General features: G+C 42.4%; 1 protein-coding gene across 1 annotated transcript in view; it reads right to left on the bottom strand.

Annotated features, from left to right (window-relative positions):
• C1QTNF7 (C1q and tumor necrosis factor related protein 7) overlaps positions 1-18556 on the bottom strand; it is a 116825-nt gene extending 98269 nt beyond the window's left edge. Inside the window, exon 1 of the mRNA XM_012638431.1 lies at positions 18337-18556. Coding sequence (XP_012493885.1) covers positions 18337-18349 — 13 coding nt within the window. The 5' untranslated portion in view covers positions 18350-18556. The remainder of the gene's footprint in view (positions 1-18336) is intronic.
• Positions 18557-22359: the final 3803 nt, after the last annotated feature.

The following is a 22359-nucleotide window of genomic DNA, read 5'->3' as shown; positions in this document are numbered from 1 at the left end:
AGATATGGCTAAAGAGTTTCGTATATGTATTGCCAGCTAACTCCCCAGAAAATTGTATGAATTTATTGTCCTACCAGCAGTTTGAGGCTACTCACTTTATTCTATGCAGGAGATGGCAGTCAATATCTGACAGATTAAAGCATGTCCCAGAAAAGTGACAATGATGGTGAAATTGGGGAAATTATGAGGAACAATCAGAGGAAGGGGACGTTGAGCATGGGAAGTGGCCATTTTGAAAGAGGGAACTGGTAGTGTCTTCAAATATTTGTGAGACTGCCATGTGGGAAGAGGGTGTCCATGTTCTGTGCAGTTACCAAGGACAGAACTAGGATCAATTAGCATAAGTTCTTGAGAGTCTGCCTTCAGAGGAAGAAGATTTTCACAGTTTAATGCTAACATGTGCAAGTGGCTTATGTAGTACCTTGGAAAGATGTCTCAGGGACAATCCCATTTGGGGTCTATGTTCTTTCAAGAAAAAGAAAAACACCTCAACTTTACAATGGGACATTTTATTTTCTTTTGACAACAGGGTGTCCTCCGGGCTAGTTAATACTTGTAGGTCTCAGATATAAACTTGCCTGATTTGATTTGACTGCGTCCCTGCTAGGCTGAGTTGAAATCCAAATGTTATGTCTGATAGGTAAGTGTGGGAGTGACTTTTAGAGATAGTCTGTCCTCATTATTCACAGATTCTTTAGTAACTGAAAATTCATCTACTTGCAAAAATGTATCTGTAATCCCCAAATCAGTTTGGATGGATATGCACCACTGAGATCAACAAAGGCAAAGTTTTGCCCTCACCTTTTAGTTCTCACATTGTAAACAAGTATCCTTTTTTGCAGTATATGTAGTACCATGTTTCTTGCATTTTTGAGCTTACAGTTAGAGATTTTGCTGTTTCAAGTGGCCCTTAAGCATAGAAACACTGTCTAGTATTTCTAAGTGCAGGAAGGCTGTGATGTGCTGTGCGGAGGAAATATGTGTGTTTGATAAGCTTCCTTCAGACATGAGTAACAGTGATGTTGGCCATGAGTTCAATGTTAGTGAATCAACAATATATATAAAATAAGATGTTTTTAAACATAAACATATGTAAAACGAGATTACATAAAGACTGATTGCCGAAAACGTCGTGATCTGAGGCTCTGAGGCCCCTAACAATGTACTTCTAGGACCGATGGTTCAATATTTGCTAATTTAGCATTCATGATGACTTTACAGGTCATGACTGTTGTGAATCATCCGAATCGACTGTATGTGCTTTTAAAAGACTGATGAGTTACTTATGCCCTTAGAACTCAACTCTCAAGCACCTGGTTCCCCCAACCCAATCCCAAAGCCCTGGCTACTCAGAGGACAGCTACTGTCCAAGTGGCAGCCTTTGAAGGCCTTTTCTATGCACAGACCATTGCTGTTAAACCTGCCAGACTCTTGATTGACAGGGCCACATCCGAGCACATCCTGGGCTGTAAACCACGGGGATGATGCCACCATCCATGTCCAACCCTGCCCAGACTGGTGAGGGGCTGTAACCTTACCCCTCCTCTCTGTCTGGAGGGTCTCCCCTTTTTCCCTCACTGTGTCTGGGGAGGCTGGGAATAAATACTAGTGCTCACTTGTGTTTACCATGCACTGTGAAGATGTGTCTCTGCAGAAGGGAGAGGAATCTGCTCTAGCTGTAGCCCTGGAACTGGAAATCAGATTCTGTTCTGACAAGGCTGGGGGTGAACCGATCACCAGGAGTTTTCAAGGAGGTGTTGTGTATCCTGCGAGGGGTTTCAGGGGGTTTGATGAACAGCCTCTAAGGTCCTTTATATGATTCTGTGGTTTTGTTTCTTACACTAAAATTTTCTTTGACCACCCTGGTTTTCTCCGCCTCCAAAGGTTTTAGTGCACTTGTGTAAGTATGGTATGACAGTCCCTTGGCAGTATTTGGAATTGACACCTTTAGTTGGGGGGAAAGATGGGATGCCAAGTGCCCTTCAGTGCCCCAGACAGTTCTACATAAGGTAGAATCATGTCACCCAAAACGCCAGCAGCATAAATCAACGTCTCTTCCACCTCCACCGGTCACATTCCCAGAGATTCTTCCCACGTCCAGTCTCACTCCCAGGGCCAGTGATATAATTTATGGACCCAGCACAAAATGGAGATGTGGGTCTCCTTGTTGAAAAGCCAGAGAAAAGCCTCCTTTCCCTTTCTTCAGTGGTTTCTCTCTCGACTTGCCATGGTGTTTTCTATTTGCCGTTTGGCGTAGCTCCCTCGCACGGGGATATGATCAGGACAGACACTAACAGGCCCCTCGGCCCTGTCCTATGATGTGGCCTGTGGAGTGTGAGCACCTGACCTTCCCGTGCCTGTGCCCGGGCCCCCACTGGGAATGGAGGGTGGCAGCAGTTGTTGTGCAGGAATAAGGAAGCCGATGGCTGAAAACCTGTCAGGAGGAGACCAGGCAGGTCCAAGCCCCTGGTGCATGCTCCATTGTTCCCTCACGTTTTGCTTGCAAAACATGAATGAAAAATAACACTGTTGGGAATTTCAAGACAGTGACCACAGAGCATCAAGCCTGGGCTACTCGTGAGTGCAGTGTGACTGCACTGGCTGGATGCCCATGAAGCCCTCCTGTCCGCTCTCAGCTCTGGCATTTGGCCTGGACTAAACCCCGTGGCTCGCACTGTGCTCCTTCTCCTCTGCACTTATTGGTCCCGCTTGTCTCCTCTGCATCTCTTAGGAGACACTTACACTTGGCCTTGTCCTGTGATGAGTCACTTAATTGTTGTATATCCTCTGTTAGTCAGGGCCTGGCTCCTTCTCATATTTTAACCTTGCAACACAGGACACAGTTTCAAGTGGCATAAAAACCATTCTGGATGGTGAGGAGCAGGCACAAAGGTGAGCCTTAAAAACAGAAGTGGCTATTTATTGAGAATTACGGAGGGCTGGGAACTGGGTGGAGGGTTTTGATAAAAGTTATTGCTTCAACTTTCCACCCACAACTCCAACCCATCAGACCTCCCCAAAGACCGGCAACCAAGGGGTTAATGCCTGGTAAGGCAGGGGGCTTCTGCCACCTGCTCCAGCCTCCTGCCCATGGCTGGGCCCCTGTGCACTTGACCTCAGCTAACCCTCACCACTCCATGTAGGATGTCTTTATGATCCATATTTCTTTGATGAGAAAAGCATGCTTTTCAAACAACAGGCAAGTGGCAGAATGGGGTTTTGAATGGATTCTCTAGTGGCTTCACCGTTCACGATCTCAATATCTATGACAACTTGCAAACTGCCTTCCTGGTTTGCAAACCTGTAGCCAAATTTGATCCGCTGCTTAGTTTGGGGGTTAACAAATGATCTAAATTAGTTGCTATTATTTAAAACGTGGGATATTTTGCTTAATGATGTCGATTTCCGACATCTCTTGCGGCAGCAGATTGGGGAGGGTGAGTAGCTCGTGCCTTCTTTGGGTGAGCCGTGTGAGCTCTAGTTTCCCAGGTCTTTACCCAGCTCACTGCATACACTTGCCTCCCTGCCTGGCTCTGCAGGCATTGATGTGTGACCCTGCTCACTGCTGTGTCAACTCCTTGCTTTGAGTAAGATGCTGTCCTATGCATAATTTTCTTGGATCCTTAAATTTCAATTACTGCTCTGCACTGAGTGTACTCACCCAAGGTCACATGGCTCACAAGTGTGCTCAGTTTCAACCCTAGTTCCCCAACATAGCCTTCTGGAATTTTTACAACATGTGAACAGCATGGACTCATTACCCACCCGCCCTGGCTAGGATATCCCCAATGCACTGATGTCTGCAGTTTCCTCTGATAAAAGCAAGAACCTTGCGGTGCAGCACACGCAGACACGCGTAGGACTGGGGCGAGGCTACACGTCTACAGAAAACCACTCTTCCAGTATCAGCAAAGTTCAAGTGAGCCCTTCACATTCTGTCATTTCTGTTTTGGGGCTCATAATTTAAACTGAAATGTCTTACAGCCTTGGGGAAAGAAGTGTCAATATTGTTTCCTCCACTGTGGTTTTCCCCTCATCACTGTCTCTCTGCTTGCTGAGGTCAACATGTGTGTAGTGTGAGGCTTCTTTTATCGTGTGTTCTGCCCTGGACAATTTCCTGGAATTCACTCAATGTCCTGACGACATTTCCACATCAAAGGCTGTAGGGATATAGACGTTCAGTGTGCACTGCATTGGGTAGAGCTTAAGCAGCCTAAAGATGCTGCTTCACCTAACGGCTTCGGGCACCCAGGATCTAGCGCAGCAGAAATCACATGGCACGTGGAGCCGCAGAGCAGCTGTGACCTCCGGAGTGCGTGGAAGTCTGAGAGGCCCCCAACCGGCCTCCCCCTTCCAGACCCTCCCCCACACCACAGCCAGCTTCCTCTTCCAACTGCTTCCCACATGTCTCTCCCTCACCCAGAAACCTTTCATGGCTTCCCATTTCCTTCAGCATACAGTCAAAATCACCTCCCCTGTATTCTCAGTTCTTCACAGTTTGAGCCTTTATCCAACACTTATCTAAATATTTTCCTTCCAGAACATTCCTTTCTGGCTAACGGGGCTACTTGGCCTTCACCGAAGACTCCGTGTGCAAGTCTTTCCTTCCCTGCTCTTGACTGTACATGCTGGTCCTCTCATTCCTTAAGACCCTGTCTGTCCTTCTGGCCCGTAGGTTAGAGACCTCTGAGCCTCACGTTCCCCAGTTGGAAAGTGGGTTTGGATGAGTATTAAGTGCACACCACTAGCCGTCCACACAAGCAGCCGCGGAGGAGGAGGTGGTGCCTCTTCACCGAGATCCACGAACATTGCAATGTGCCTTGACTGAAGCTTTACAGTTCCGCAAAACATCCGCTTCCAATTTTCAAAGGTTAGAATGGATCAAGGCCTTTAGATTCATTGTGCAATGCATTTCTGTTTTTCTTACCTTCTAAGATTCATTCCTTCATTGATTCAGACACGTTTGGGATGGATAAGAGTTTCAATCCATTTTCCACCTCGTATCTTGCCCCACACGCTTGCCTGGCTGTCCAACTGGTTTGTCTTCCTCTGCTTCTTTTTCTTTTTTGGTAAAATGGGAATAATATCAACCTTGTGGGGGGCAGGGGAACTGAGAGGACTGAATGAGAGGGTTTGTCCAGCACCTAGTTAGGACCTAGGGCACAAGTGGGCATTCAGCAAATGTCCCTTTTTCCTTTTTTTCTGATGACTTCTGTAATAAATTAGGGACATGAGAGACAGCGACCTTGTCCAAATCACCACAAGCTTCCTGGACTGATTTGGTCTGAGACACAGACTTTATCAGAGGTACTTGTATTTTATGGGTGTGTCACATGGCTCCTCTCAAATGTTTGTTAGACTAACTTTTGAAGAAAATCTAAAAATATGAGCTGAAAGAAAAACGCTCATCAAATCCTCCCTTTTATGGGCATTTTGGCAATTTGTCTGTCCAAACTAAACAGTCTCTGTTGTGGTCTTACCCAACTTTATGCTCAAAGAATCTAAAACTTGTCCTGGAATGAACTTGCAGGCCAGTTTCTTTTAAAATATAATATTAAAATAGTTTATAAAAAGGCAGCATGAAATGTTGCTGACTCTTTCAAATGGGTGTTGCATCAGATATTTCCAGTTTCCAGGATTTGGGGCCTTCTCATTGGAAGGGAAAGTAATATTTTGTTCACTTCCCCATCTCAGTGCAGAGAATAACTAATTCCAATATCTTCAGTCTGCAGACCAAATGGAAATCATCTCATTGACACAGATTAAGCAGCTATTTGGAGCTACTATTGTATTTTTTATTAGATTTCATTCTCCTCTAAGCTAATATTCCAGAAATCAAAGCAGCCCCCTGGATCACATATACCTGGATATATTAGGAGGAAAATATTGCTTGCAAATGGATACTAATCAGTTTTCAGGAGTAATCAAGGATGTGGATATTTGATTTCAGTGAGAGAAGATGGCCAAATGAGCTGGCGTGTGTGGAATGATTTGGCAGGCAAAAGTCAGCAAGGACTACATGTCCGGGGAAGGAAGAAGGAGAAGGCAGATGGTGGAGAGGAACAGCACTGAGAGTGGTTATTCCTGTTCAACCCCCAACCTCCCGTAGCTCAAAACACTGCATTTTCTGATTAGTGTCAGTTATGGTCAATCTTGATTCTGGCTGTTCTCCCTGTGTCTTCCTGGGCATCTGTGTCAACGATGACGAACGCCTCCTGTACACTCACCCGTTCACCCTTTTCTGAAATGCTCTGTCCCTTGCTCAAGTCCTTTTGCAATGCGATGTTGTAGCTGCAGCCTCTGATATGTTTTCACTTTTCATTAATTTCATTCAGAAGCCATGATGCTGGGACATTATCTTTCAGGGCATAGTTTTTGTTATTTTGCAGGTTCTGAAGGAAGTGTGCAGCTCTCCAAGGAATGAATTTGTGCTTTTCACAGTGGCAGAGTGAAACGACTGTGGGCTTTGGGGGCATGTAGTTCCAGGGTTGAATCCTGGCCTTGTCACTTAATGACTTTGGGCAAACTGCTGAACCTCTCTAAATCTCATTTCCTCATCTGAAAAATTTTCTCGTTGTAAAACGGAATTTATATTTACACTTTATAGGATTTTTGTGAGCATCAAAAGAGGTAATCAAGCGACACATTTGACATGCAGTGGGAAATGTAACAAATGACAGTTAAAATGAAATGAATAGTGGGGTGTGAAGCATATTTGGTAAAGATCCTCTGAGGAATCTGAATTCATCAAGATGAAATCTACTGGATAGGTGCAAAATTTTCTCACCATTCTCCAAACTTTAAATTGTAAACTTACAAGATATAGTAGACTCACCTGTTGTTCAAATATGTTTGGGTCTCCCATATTCTAAAAACAAATTATACTGTCTTTGCTAACTCCTCAAACTATCTCTCTCACTCTTCCTTTCTGGATTCTACCACGTTTGTTGAAGGATTAAGTGATAATTGCGTAGACTCTCCCTAGCCACTCATGCCTTCCTTTCACAGCCCGACTTTTCTATTTCTTCAGAAAGGGCTCTATGGAGTCTAGAAAGTTATCGAGGTCCTCACACAGTGCGTACAGCATACAGTCATACCACCTCTGCAGATTTCCACACTAGTGGCCGCTGCTTCCCCTGAAACCGTGGTTCTCAACCTTGGCTGCACGTTAAAATCCCCTGCGGAGCTTTAAAGAATTATTTATGCCTGAGACCCACCCCTAGAGATTCTGATGTCATGGTCTTGGGTGCATCCTGGGCTTTGGGACATTTCCCTTGATGATCATCAAAACGTGGCCACAATTGAGAACCACACAGCTAAAACTCCCGCTCTCCTTTGTTGATATGTAATAGTGTAGCGCTCTGTTTCTCCCACTTGCCAAACACTTCTTCTGAATCTCTTTTAGGATCTCACTCAAACCCTGTTTAGAACCTTATTGTGAGTAGTAAATGATGCAAATCTTATAATTAAGGCCATTTATAGTTGCAGTTGTCAATACGGTATTGTTAAAGGAAATTTATAATTTTTGTTTAATTAGGAAGCTTACCAAATGCATGTTCACACTGGATGGGTACGGGGGAGGAGAAAAGGGAGGAGGGAAAGAAGAAGGGAAAGAAAGAAAAGAGAAAAGAAAACTTTATGTTTTATAATTCAAACAAACAATACACTGCAGATCTAATGCTTTCTTTTCTGTTTCATTCCCATAGAAGAAACAGGAATTTTAATATTAGCTATGATTTATAGAGCACCATATTATCTCATTGAATCCTCACAGGAATTCTAATGAGATGGATACAATTATCCTCATTTTTTACAGAGAGGAAATGGAGATGAAGAGAAGTTGCCCAAGGCACAAGCTGGGAAAATGACAGAGCTGGGATTTTAACCCAGGCCAGTTCTGACTTCAGAGTCAGCCTACATTTTGCTGCCTCCTTGGATTAGAATCCTAAGTAATTGATACCAAATCTTGGGAAATTACTCCAGAAGTCTTATTCAAAGGAGATATTCAAATACCTGAAGTCAATCTCCTGTGTCCCATTGGTTTTCCTTTCTCTGGGGCAGCTACCCTGAGGCGCTGCAACTGTTCTGCCTGTGCCTGGTTTCAATGGCTTTCATCTCCTTGGTCACCCCAGCTGTCTCTGGTTTAGCTTGACAGTGGCCCCATCCTTGACATGTAGCGTCCAGAGTGTGATATAACAATGGCAGTCTTAGTCTCTAAACAATTATCACTTGTGTTCTGGAAGAATGGCTGGGTAAAAACAAAATAGAAAATTGGTGGCGATGGTTAAATTTCTATGTTCAGGAGAAAGTGCTGGAAACAAAGGACTAGATTTCCACTGAGAGTAAGTGGCCAGAGATGGAGATACAGATTCATTTGCAGGCCTCAGAGGGAAGATGACAGTGACAAGAGAGAGCACAGGGTAAGGAAAATGAGTATTTTTAAAGAAAAGTGGAAAAAGATTCAGAAGAAACTTTCATTCCCTCCCTCCCTCCCTCCTTTCCTTCCTTCTTTCCTTCCCTCCTTCTTTCTTCCATCCACCCTTTCACCCTTTCTTCCTTCTTTCCTCCCTCCCTTTATCTGACACTTTCTGCCTATAAACCACCCAGCTGTAGCTTGATTCTGTCTGTGTTCGGTGAGCTTCCTGATTAGCCAAGGGTTACAGATTTCCTTTGGCAACACCTTAGCAATAGCGTCAACTGTAAATTGCCTTCATTATAAGACTTGTATTCTTCACTACACAGAACAACATTCTAAATAGGATTTGAGTGAAGTTTTAACACAATGCTGCAGTGGATGTTCAGTGAGAGATTAATGGATTTCTGAAAATAAAACTGAGATGTGGAGAAAAGCATTTGTTCCAAGGCAGGACGCGGGTCAGGGCAAAAGACAAGGAATACATTTCCCCTCCTTTGGTCCTTCACCCTCAGCACAACAGAGAACACACGGGTCAGTTTAAGTCCGCAAAGGCTCTGGGTTTGGCTGCCAGGAAGTGAAATTTCACACTCAATCATAGTAACCAGATTGGTCCTTGTGGTTCACATTATTTTGTTCCTTCTCCTCCTCCTCCTGTCACAGCTTTGATTTTCTGTTTCCATTTAAACTGCTTTATTTTTACATATTTCTTTCATTTTGCCCCAAATCATGTGTAGAAGGAACCAAGTGACATTTATGGAATTTCTGCTAGGTCCCAGACACTATGCTGGGCACTTCTGTTATCTGGGGACATATATACTTCAGGAAATAAAGTGTAAATGCAAACAAACAAAGAAGGAATTTAGACTTGAGGGGGAGGTGAGGCTATGAACAAAACGAAGAGAGAGGAAAGGACTTCAGATTCTCCATCAAAGGGGCAAAGGGTGGGGGTGAATATTTAAAGTTGTCAAGAGGGGCCAGAAAAATCATCATTCACTCCAACTTCCCAACTCTGGGGAAGTGGGCAGCAACTTACATTTTACATTTCCTCCTCTAGTCCTGCATGTCGAGAGACACAAAGACACCAGCCCTATTGGCAAAGAGAATATATGTTCTTTTATGTATGTGTCACTTCTAATCGATGGTGAGGCTTTGGGTCTCATTTCTAAAATAGGGATAGAATAGCACCAATCTTAGAGGGATGCTGGGAGGGTAGAATGAGGGCTTACCTACAACTGTACCCTCCTTGTAGTGAGTGTGCTCTGCTATCTAGTGTTACTGTAGGGCAATATGTATGCCTGTGTGTGTTTATTCAGGACATAGCTGTTGAATGTCAAGTATTTTTAAAATAGGAACATTCACATAAAAATATCCATATATATGGTTTTCTTGAAAAAATCTGTAGATCTGGCACCATGGGCCATATTGCCCCATGGACACTGTCCATTGGACTGAGTGGTGACTGCCCACTACAGGTGGAGTAGGCAGCCCTAAGCCTCTGGGATCTCTGCCATGCTTATTCACTTATGTGCATTGCCTGCTTGGTCTCCAAGATTTAGGGTTGTAGTCCCTGGTTTAGTGTATTGCCTAGAGCTACACTAATGTTTTGCTAATAATATATCCCTGGAAAATGTTAGCAAAGGCATTAGGGCAGCAATGTAGGGTTGTGTGAGCAAATGACAAATACAAATCATTCCCACGCAAACATCCCAGGCCTTGGATAATCAAAGCAAGCCACGGAGAGCCAGTCTGGGTTTTGCTTGTCACTCTGCTTTGATAGCATAGAGGAAATACTTTCATCTCGGCTGAAATTCTCTCCTTTGACATGTTTACACCCACATATAAGTCTATTCACTAAGTACCTAGTATGTTTCATTCCTTTTGCTTGTACTTTTGTTTTTAATTCTCCACTAGGTGTCAATTTGTCCAGAGAGAAGAAATCCCCCATAATACAGAGCCCAAGGAGAAGATTAGCTGGCCAGCCAAAAGTATCAGGCTCCTAAAATAACCAGCATTTGTTTTCTGCCTTCTAGTGTGCATACATAATACCTCATTTAGTACTTCCAACGAGTCCTGTGGAGCAGGTATATGTTATTCCCATTTTCAATGATGACACTCAGAGAGTTCAAATAACTCACCTACAATCACACAGCCAGGAAGGGTTAGGGCTGAAAGTAGCACACAAAGAGATCACAAGTCCAGATTTTTCATTCTTTTTAGTTAACTATGAAGAAAAGCAGCACCACATCATGGGGGAAAACAGGCTTTGCTGCAACTACATTTAAGAAATAATCTGAATGTTTTAGGTGATCTTTTATGAAATGGGCTTACTAGCAATGCTGATCCAAATTTAACATCAAGGAAAATAGAATATTTAAATCCAAAATGATAATAGTTCCCCTGTACTCTGGGGTATCAGATGATATCCAGAGTAGTAGTAGTTAGAACAGCCCTGGTAAATATCTGATTCTCCCTTAGACATCACTAATTGCACTCCATATACCTTCTTGCTAACTCCAGATTGGGTTCAAAATTGTTCTCAGTACAGGGTTTCAGATAGCTGTCCATCCCAGAACGCTGATACGGAGTTGGCATGAGTCATGAAAGTCATCTGGAATCTGGTGATCAAGTCTGGATGTCTGTTTCAAGAGGAGCATATCCTGGGTGAACCTCAGGATGTCTAGGGAAAATCCTCCCTGTAAACTCAGGCAGGAAGACCCCAAGGATGGGGAAGGTAGACGATGACAGTCAGCAAGTATTTAAAATACCAGAGGAAAGACTTTTCCTTGCTACTTCTAAAATCAGAACAAGGACCAATTGAGAGTTGTTAAAAAAGGACGACATTCTAGCATAATAAAGAAGAATTTCCGGGGAGCAGTGATGTTCTCAAATAATAGAAGGGGTGGCCTTCTTAAGTATGAGTTTTTGCTACTGTTGGCATGGAAGCTGGAGGTGAGACCTGTAGCTTGGATAAATTCTAAAAGTCTATTTGGATGTCATCCCATCTCAGCCTCAGGAACAAGCAGGATGGCAATCAACACATTTTTGTTATATTAACGTTTAAGAGCCTGGGATATAAATTGTCTTCAAGAAATGAGAGTCTTTCTTTACCTCTCCAGATTATATTGGGGTCATATAAAATTGCCATTTTTTGGTGAATAATAAAATGATTGAAGGTCAACAATTTTATATGATTCAACACAATTCGTACAAGGTCAAGGGAATGGACTCAGATTCTTTAGACCCATGTCCCATGGAGAAGAATGCCTGGGAAAGAGAGGTGATGTGTTCACTGTGCGTGGTATTGGGTGTACGGAGGAGCGAGGTAGGGATGAAGGCAGACGAGGAAGACAGTTGAGAGGAATATTCTGCAAAGGGCCCTGGGACCATGCCAAGGAATATGGTCTTTATTATGAAGGAAAGGAGGAAATGCTAACGATGTGGGGAACTGATAGAGACATCGGTGATTAAAGGGGTTGGTAACTCTGATACATTCAAAGAATCCCTTAACTAAGATTCCATTCACATCAAATTAGATTTTTAGAGTGAAATGGGATAAAAATTACTTCATGAAAATCTTTTTCTAAATAAATTAATGGTTCAAGAAAAAAACTGAAAAAATCACTTACCAATTTAAGAGAGTAAGCTGTTTTGGGGGTGTTAGCTGCTGGCAAGGCCGCCAATTAATGTTTTAATGACAGCTCTCAAATATTGTCAGAGTACATCTGGTCTGGTAAGATGTGCTTTATAACAACTACATTAGCTATGGCTTTGTATGATTGGTAGCATATGAAGGCCCTAAAACTGCCAATATTTAATACTTATGCTATAATTAGCCTTTCATTAATTAGAACCATCTTCCCCCTTTTGACTCGGAGGGAGAAGATAGATCATCACGTATGGAAGTTTAAGCTCTCTTCTAATGCTGTGGCCTTGGCCAGAGCGCTTTACCTCTCAAATAGGATTGCATCTCCCACCCTGCTACCTTGCAGATGACTGATGAAATGGGGTAATAAACCCTTCTTTGGGTGCATTACTATATCAGGCAGAGTCATACTATGTTTATGGTGAGAAAAAAAACTCCATTTAAAATAAATTTTAATTGGGAATGGTTACTGAAGGATTAGTCAAGGGCAGAGCTCCAGATTGCTAAATAAAAAATAAGGAATCCTTTCTGAGAGTCCCTGTGGCAGTGTGGAAAGGGTGTAGTGTAGGTTTTGGAGACAGGCGTGACATGTGTTTAAACACCTGCCTGCTCCATCATCTCTTAGTAATTGCCGGTAAGCTATGCACCTCTCCTCATTTAGAAAATGGGGACAAAGAGACAATATGTATAAAGTACTGGCATACAGTAGGCACTTAATAAAAAGACACTATTAATCTGATCCTAATAAGTAGCTCCTCTGGTGGTAAAATGAGTAACTTTGAAGAAGATGCTTTATCATCTATTGGGCACCTATTTCACTGATGATTATTGGATATCTATTGGATGGATGACAGAATAACTTACTGAAATATTAATTTGTGTGTTGTTCTTCACCTCCAACTTAATCATTTCAAAAGTGTTGCCCAGCCTTTTGTATTTCCTTGCTTCAAGGGTTTTGCAGAGCAGGAAGAAGTTTCTTGAAAACACTTCTTTTCTTTTCAGGAAGTCCAAGCCCAAGCGTGTATGCTGGGGAGGGGGGAATGAGGGACTTTTGATGGGAGGTTTTCTGAGGCCTGGGAAGACTGGAGGCTGGTGTATCTGGGAGAGGTGGAAATGCTCACCCCTCATGGTCAGACCTCAGAGGGGAGGGCTGCCTGGTACTGCTCAGATACCAGGTTCCCGAGCAGGGTTTGAAAGCAGAATCCATGGAAATCAAAAGGCCAGGAAATTTATAAGAGTGGGCATAATTGATGGACGACCTCCCAGGATTTTTGCCTGACCCTGGTGTTAGAAGTGGTGGAGGAAGAAGCTTCAATAATTTCAGAAACTAAAGCTCCTGTTGGCATGGACTCTTGGAATCAGATTTAAGTTAAATTCAAGAAAATAAAGAAAAATGACATTTCTTGTAGACCTGCATTTGTAAATTAAGATTCAGACCTGCTATAGTTGTAAGGCATTGGAGAATCTAAAGGTGAATGAATCTCTGCTCTTACCACCTATCTGGGAGCTGCAGAAGGTCGTAAGAGACCTACATGAATAAGTATCATTCAAAGCACCACAAGATTCTGACATGGTACAAACTGCAGTCAGTCTTCTCAGTCACGAGAAGTAGACAGCTGGATTTTGAAAAAGGCAGACAGCCAGGAGGATGGACAAAAGTTTCTCCTGGAGGGATATAATAAAATGCACCCTCCCCTAATCGTTGCATGCCAATAACATTACTATGTAATTGCTATAGCCGTAAACCATAAAACTTTGTAGACCCTAATGTTCTTTTGGAAATCTGCCTGCTTGATATGAAGGAGAGGTTTGGAGCCTGGTGATCGAATTGGGAACTGTATAGTTAATTATTTCCATAGAAGTACTTAGGGTGTTATCTTCATGGAGTCTGAGGACTGAGAGGGCCTTCAGAGGACGAGTCCCTCCTATCCCTCCAGTTCTCCACTTCCTCCCATTTTACAGGGTTTAGACCAAGGCCCACATAGAATCTGGATTTAGTGCGGTCTCAGGGTTGTTATTGTGAAAGACCATTGAGATGGTCAAGATCTTAGAGCAGACTGTGCCCAATGTGCACCTCCATTCCTTAACTGCTGCATGAGCAGCTGCTGCTGCTGTCTCTTGCCTGGACAAATCTACTTCCTAACTGGAAGTTAAATCTCTGTCTTTGCTGAGCTCTGATTAATCATCCTAAGTCATTGTTTTCATCATGTTACTTTTTTGTTTACAAACTTTAAATAATTACTCCATTAAAAAAAAAATTCAAATGTTGTGGTTTAGAATTCAAGGCTCTCTATGATCTGATTTCAGCCAAGTCTTCCAAGCTCATGACCTTTTGCTGTCTATGCATGCACTTGGTCTGTGAGGGCAGCTTTCCTGCTACTGCCCATGATGTTCTGTCCTGTGCATTTGAGAACATTCTTCTCTCTGCTTGGAAGGCCCTTCCAACCAACCCTATCCATCCTTCAAGGCCAGATTGCTTGTTATCTCCTCTAACGCATCTCTCCTGGATGAGGGATACAGAACAACAGATGGACCTGAGTTTGAGATCTTACTCTGCCACTTAAATACTGAAAGACTCTAGGAAGGTTACTGAATTTCTCTCAGGCTTAGTTTTCTCATCTGTGAAATGGGTAAGTTCACAACCACTTTGTGGACTTGTAAGATACGTTAGTCGTATTATAAAGTACTCAGCACAGTTCCTTGTACACAGTAAATGTCCAGGAATGTGACTTATTACTCCTATTACTCCGGAGACCTGTGGTCTCCTCTTCTTTGAATTCCTATTCACTTTGAGCCTCTCTTATACTTGGTATTGCAATATCTAATTTTGCATTTTAGATATTGGAATGCACGTTTTATTTTCCCATTCAATTGATAACTCCTTGAAGGTAAGATTATGTTTTCTTCTAGCTTGTCTCTATTTCATTTTCCTCTACACAGTAGGTCCTCGACTTGGGCAAAAGCTGACTTTTCAAGTGTGGAAATACTGACAAGAATTTATTTGCTTCCACTTTTTCTTTTCCTAAAAGTTTGTAATAGTTTTTAAAACAGTCAATTTTCTTAGGTATGAGAATCCCAGATGTTAGGCTTCTATTTCATAGAAATATAGGAGACAATTTGTGAAGTGGCTGGTGGGAATTGGTAAATTTCAATTACATCTTGGGAAACTTGTGTGCTTGAAGGACATGTGCCCTCAACTAGCAGGCCAACTCAATCTCACCATTTTCCAGCATGCGTTTCATGGTCTGTGTGATACTCCTTGGGAAAGAAATAGTTTCATGGAAAACATTAGATTCTAATTAATAACCCACTCATGGCAGTCAGGGGACACATGAACCAACTAAAAAGTGTGAGAAGTCCTTCAGTAAAGAAACAAGCATTTAATAGCTAATAAGAATAGCTAATATTCATTAAGCCCCCATTATATATGAGGCACTTGGATAGTAGGCCTTTATATGGAGTCTCTAATTGAATCCTCAGAATGCCCCTAGACGATGGATATGAATACTACCCTCATTTGACAGATGGAGAAACCGATGTTTGAATGGATCCAAGTTCACACAACAATTAAGGGGTAGAGCTGGGATTTGAAGCCAGACGTTTGTGACCCCAAAGCTAGAGTTCTGGTCCATGGTGGTGCACAGCTTTCAACATTTCCAAATTTGCCTGACGAGGAAATACTTGGGGTTATTCTCTTATTAATAACCCATGAAACTGGTGTTCCTTGGAAGACACTTGGGGAAATAGAGCCTTGCCACCCCAAGCTACTTGGTTTATGGGCACAGCCATGATCTTTCTACCTCTGTGCCCCTGCATGCTGGCCTCTGCATGGATACCCTTGTCCCTCTTGTTTCTCTCCTGATGTTTTACTCATTCTCCAAGGTCTAGGTCAAATGCAACTCTGTGGGAAGCTTTCTTTGATTTCAGCAGGCCATTTTGCAAAGCACCCCTTTGTGTTTTCACTGTACTTTCTATACCTTTTGGTTTTTGTCAAGGACCATGTTCAAAGAGATTTGGTAAAGCATCCGATGCAGAGTGGAGACTCAGTTAAAGGTTATTGAGCCCCTTAATAACCCCTCAGCCATTGATCCCTGAGCTTGAGGTTTTTCGGATCCAGGTTCATAAACTTGAGGCCTAAGACTGTACCCAAAACCTGGGCTAAGCCTGGTTCACACCCAAAGCCACTCCCAACAGTTCCTTAGTTAAAACTCTCTTCCTTCATCCTTCGCAGAAGCTGCCTTTCTCTCCCAGCCTGTCTGAGATGAGGAAGAGTGATTAGGTCACTTTGGGTCTCTCTCTCTGTCTCTCATCAGCGCCCGTTTTGGGACAACCCTGACCTGTCCTTTCCAGGGCTCCGTCCAGGTTTCATTACAAAGCCCCCCAGTGACGGCGCCTCAGATGAGTCAGCTGGCTTGGGCCGTGTTAGCAACCCTGATCGACTTTTTGTTTTCGTCCTCTTCAGGGCCTCCTCGAGCCTAGGGGCGGAGGCCTGGTGGGCCCGGTGGGCCTGGCTTCCAGAGATGCCGCCAGCCTCCACCAGAGCCCGCGGTGGGAAGTGCGTGCTCAGCTCCTCACAGTCACGTCATGCCACACTGTGCATTTCTCGGCCGCACCCGTCCCCAGGGTGCACTCAGGCGCCATGCAACCGCTGGCCATCCCAGCTCTCGGCTGCCTGCGATGAGGTCATGGGTGGGGCCCTGGAGACCCCACTCTGAATAGGGTGGGGGCTTCCCCAACTGGTCTCGGGGTGGGCTGAGAGGACGAGAGGGAGACAATAGTACTCGTCTCATTGGTCCAGCCCACTGCTCCCTCTCTTAATGTCCAGCGGCCGGTGCAGACACAAGTGGAAGGAGAAAATGAGCACAGAGAAGATACCAGAAAGAGATGGGCAATGAATTGGCAGCGGCGGATTGCTTACTCCACTGACAGCTATGGACTGAGAGAAGTGACTAATGGCATTTCTTGACCACCTTGCAATGAGCTGATCCAGCTGCCTCCTCACTTTTCCGTAATAATGTCCTTCCTCTGACCTTATCCCTTTCCTTTCACTAACACCATACAGCAGAGGAAGCCGCAATAATCCAGCTTATGTAACTAGAATTTCACACGGAAGGAAAAAATATTCCAGAAACAGAGCAAGAGCAAGTATGGCAAGAAAGTGGAGCCCTCTCAGCCCAAGAGCGTGGTTCCCCGGACAGCCCTCACATTCTCACCCACGCTTGTTTGCTAATGTTTCTGTCCTGATGTGTTTTGCAGACTGAGGTCAACCTAGATGTCCCAAACCACTCAAACTCACTCAAACACACGTCACTTTTAAACCTCTGCCTGCGAGCGGGTGTGCGTGCATGAATGTAGGGCTGTGATAAACTCTTAGCCTGTCGGAAAAAATTGCAGATTTCTGTGAAGATCTAGTTTTTGCACCTGGAATTCTGCCTCGGAAAGATGGGAGCTCCGATAACAGAAACTTTCTCAGGGAAATCGGAAGAACGCATCACACGCTTACGTGTCCCTCCACCTCAAACCACGAGATATTTCTCATATGACCAATGCGTACAAAAACAAGAAAATATCTTAGCCTCTCTGCTCCCCACCTGTTTATGAGGCGCAATCGAAAAGGCAAAGTCACCCTGTTCGGATAACAACATTGTCAGACGACTGTGACTGGAATTAACGAAAGTTGCCTTGAACTGTTTTTCCCCCTCAGGATATATAATATCTGTAACATCCTCCCATGTCGTTGCAAAGGAAAAGTCAAGTGATTTATTTACCTTTTAAAAACATATTCTGCAAAACAAGTTTATAAGAAGTCATAGTAACCACGTTTGAGAGTATTTCTGGAATGATATTAAAATCTTCCTTGGGAAAGATTTCTGAGTTAACAGAAGGATCACGGCTCCAGAAGTAGAGTTGCATATAATGGAATAATAAAACATAGATACTCTGACCTTCACAATCACAGTTAACCCGTCACCACGCTGGCAAATGCTAGACTCATCAGATTGGAGATTTTGAAGACCCCCTCACATTTTCTAAGACATTTTTCATACAGTGAAAGACACAATATTTCACAGAGGTTCATGCATCAAACAGAATAGAAAGTAGGAGAACTCACTAGTGCTGAGGTTTTCTAACCTCTGATTTATTATTCGCTGACATACTTTCTACAAGTTCTTCCATTTCTTTACAAATAGCTATCTAAGGTTCTCTCAGAAAATATTCTGATGAAGGCCAAACAGGAGGGAAAAGGAGAAAAACTGCAGTGAAAATGGTAACTTACCTTTTCTGGGCATGGCTGATATCAAACGTTTCCCCAAAACATGAGGCTTTCTTGCTTTGGTTGTTCCATGAATTTAGAAACCATTAAAAAATTTAAAGCAAAACTATGTGTTTATTATTCAAAACTGCTCCAAAACAATGCAAAAAATAACTTGATGAAAAATAAAGTGCTCGTTTGAGCATGCGAATGTGTTTGAAGCTTGGAGCTCATGCTGTTGTACGAAGTTTTGCAACTGTCTTTCTCAGTTTAAACAACCTCCCACTCCTTCTCCCAGGCACTTGCCAACTTCTATAATTTAAAGCAACTGCGATCCTTCCCATAATACTCACATTTCAAAGAGCTTAATATATACACTACTTAGGAATGAGCAGGAGAGGGTCATGTTCTGCAAACCTCAGGCAGAACTAAATGAAAGCAAGAGTGTCAGGTATCCGAACAGTTCTTTTTCTCTCTTTCACCCATTGCTCTTCTCTCCATGTTATTTCCAGTTGCTTTTGCCTTTTAAAGTGATGCCTAAGGAACAAATGGCACCATTTCACTAGAAGCAAAAAAAAAAAAAAAAAACAAAAACAAACCACACAAGAAAGTTAATGCCCCAACTTATGGAACAATGATACTACTGGAATTATGTTTAACCATCACTTTTGCTAACAGAATTATTTCCATACACTCTGTCCCTAATTTATCTGCTTGAAAATTTAAAATTATTGTACCTTTTTTTTCATGAAAGGCAAAAATACCTAAAATAATGTTGTTTGCATTGGTCTTATTTTAAGCTTTGTCCTCTAGGTGAATCATAAATCCTAGGAAAGATACTTATTTTGCAGGGTCCGTCTACGTAGTTGAATAAATCTTCCGACATTTGGTCTGTAGCCAGTGTTACAAATTTTCTCATTTCTACTACCTTTCCCCAACTATCACTAAACACACACACACATACATGCAAACATTTGTGAATTCAAATTTTCAAATTACAGCCAACTTAAAGTGTGGTCAACTGAAAATGGTGATTTTAAAAATATTATAGAGTATATCTCAAAACAGGTCTTGTTTAGTACTTGATTAAATAATAGATGTTCAATAAATACTGAATGAAGGAATAAAGCATTGAATATATGTTCAGATCAATCAACAGTTTTGGCAATTTTGGTTTGCATATACGTTCCTATTAGGGATGGTTAGTAGGTCAAAGCTTGAACAGAAATAAACACAGGATAAGGCATACATTAATGAATAGTTATGATGTAATAAAATCCCCTGAATGAAAAGAAAGCATCAGTTGAATAAACAGATTATCAGTAGAGATAGAAATATTGACATGGGCACAAACTATTAAGTATGTTCACTGTGCAGAGTTATGCAAACAAGTTTCAGGACAGAAACTTCATTTGTTATTTCAAAAACTATGGATTCTTTTCTGCTATGTTTTTGAGCCACCTAAAGTCTCTATTATGCAATGGACAAAGGATAATGCTTCTGATTGAAATTGTGCAAAGAGAGAAAAAATCTAAAACTACAGGAAAATGGTCAGGTTTTAGGTTTTCTTTGCTGTGAATACAGAAAAAAGGAGGAAGTCTGTTTTCATTCTGGCTTCTACTTGGAAGAGGTCTGCAGGCACAAGCACATCTAGGGTCAAAGACCTGGATTCAGATCCTGGATCTACCACATTCCAGTTATGTGACCCTGGGTGAGTTACTTAATTTCTTTAAACTTTGGTTTCCTTAATTGTGAAAGACTAAATAAAAATAAGTCAAAACAACCAATCTGCATATATTACATACATAATATTGCATTTATTCAACAAATATTGATTAAGCACCTCACTATGTATCAGGTACTTAGTAAGACCTATTTAGGAGTCACTGAGATTTGGGGATGTTCATCACAGCAGATAGCATTACCTTTCCAGGCTAGTACTAAAATTGGTCATGGATATGGGATACTGTTCAACAAAAACCTATACTCGGTGGCATTGGCCTAATAGGTGAGTGGCAAGGGCACTGACACCAGAGACTGGAAAGGTGAAGTTCCATGTTTTGCAGTGGCAAAACATTTGGTGAAACTGACACCTATGACAACTTGGAAGGCAGTATGTGCCAAGTAACCTTGTAGCTTTAGGAAAAAATGATGGAGAAAAACCAAAACACTAGCTGTGTATGTTGGCTACTATTGACTGCATTTGGCACAGTGGTTCAAGAGTGACATGAGCTCAGGAACGACATGGCTAAATTATAAACAGAATTAAAAGGGAATGGAGAGAGAGTACCTGCATTTGATGGCTTGCAAGAGCCTAGCAATTTTGGGGGGCTTTTATTACCAAAAAACCCAATAAGCCTGTACTAAAAAATGTCTTTCAAGACTGAAAACAACTTCTTTCATCAGAAGGAGGCCACCCGTTGGCTTGCAGGGAGGCAGGCTCACCGACACCCACTCCAAGGTGTCCAAGGAGAAGAATGGACAAGGGAGGATTCCCCGGAGAGAAGAACCAGAGAACATCTCAAGAGCCTCCTCCACCACAAGATGGGGTGCTTTACTATGTCTGCCTGGCCAGCCTGGGTATCAATGGCTGCTGTGTGCCTCTCATTTGTTCCTTTCCTAAATGGGAATTTTTACTGTGGTTATCCTATCACTGTCATATCATTTGTATAGTGTGTGTGTGTGTGTGTGTGTGTGTGTGTGTGTGAGAAAGAGACAGAGAGACAGAGAGAGATGACTTGTATGTCTTGTTCATAGATGACTTCCTTTTTAGTTCATAGGTCACTGGATCAGGAGATGGCCATGTTATGTAGAGAATTTCCAGAGTTATATGGAGAACTTCACATAACCCAGTCCTGGCCTTTGAGCTGAATGCAGAGACCAGGTAGAATTTGATGTTTCCTTTGGGGGAGGGGTAGGCATGCACTGTGTTAGGAAAGAGGAAAGGAAATTGATCCTTGGTAACCTGAGGGTAAACTATGGCGGATACTTTTGGTGTTTACTGATGTCTGTGTATTCCTCTACATTTCCCAGCCTCCCTTGCAGGGCAGTTGACTGTGTGATTGATTTCTGGTCAATGGGATGTGAGCATAAGTAATGGGGTGGGGGGCATTTCTGGGCTGAGGTAGTCAAGAACTGGTGCAGCAGCTACTCCACGTTCTTTCTTTTTTCCCCCTCCATGTGTCTGGAAGCAGGACTCAGAGGCGGTGGATCCTGTAACAGAAGGATCCCAAACCCTTCGTGCTGCTTCCCTTAGCAGATCGCTGCCCAGGAGGGCTGCTTGACCTGCAGCAGGCATTGATGAATAGCATACAAACTCACATTGTATTCCTCCACTGAGTTTTGGGATATATGTTTTAGAGTTAGCCAGTGTCAATTGCTCTAAAACAGGTACCTTGAAAGATTCTTGGGAGATTAAATGAAATAATATATTTAAAGAATACAGAACAGGGCACAACATAGTAAGTGCTCAGTAAACAATGCTTATTTTTTTTACAAAACACCTTATTGAAGTATAACAACATGCAGTATGCTGCACGTATTTAATGTATACAACTTGATGAATTTGGAGCTAAGTATTCATGGATGAAACCACGGTCAATGCCACAAATCTATCCATCTCCTCTAAAAGATCCTTCCCACTCTCCTTATTTATTATTATTATTTTGTGTTAAGAACACTCAATATGCTATCTACACTCTTAGCAAATTTCTAAGGTACAACACAGTATCGTTAACTATAGGCACTATGCTGTAGGGTAGATCTCTAGGACTTATTTATCTTATATAACTGAAAGTTTTACCCTTTGATAGCTATTTTTATGTTAACCATAAATCCCTTGTTCTTGCAAAGATAATCCAGCCAAGTGTCAGTTGTGAGTACTTGCACAAATTTAAGGTTGATAAATTGTGTGCTAATGAGCTAAGTAAACTGAAAGCCATGGGATGACTAGTGAGAGAAATAGATGTTGAAAACAAAATTAACTCTCCATCTTTTAAAAATACATGCATTTATGAAGAAATCATGCAATGAGTTAAATGACTGCTA

This window comes from Propithecus coquereli, unplaced genomic scaffold, assembly GCF_000956105.1.
Source record: "Propithecus coquereli isolate 6110/MARCELLA unplaced genomic scaffold, Pcoq_1.0 Scaffold13, whole genome shotgun sequence".
NCBI lineage: Eukaryota > Metazoa > Chordata > Mammalia > Primates > Indriidae > Propithecus > Propithecus coquereli.
The sequence above is the reverse complement of the archived record's forward strand: the minus strand, read 5'-3'. Positions and strand labels throughout refer to the sequence as shown.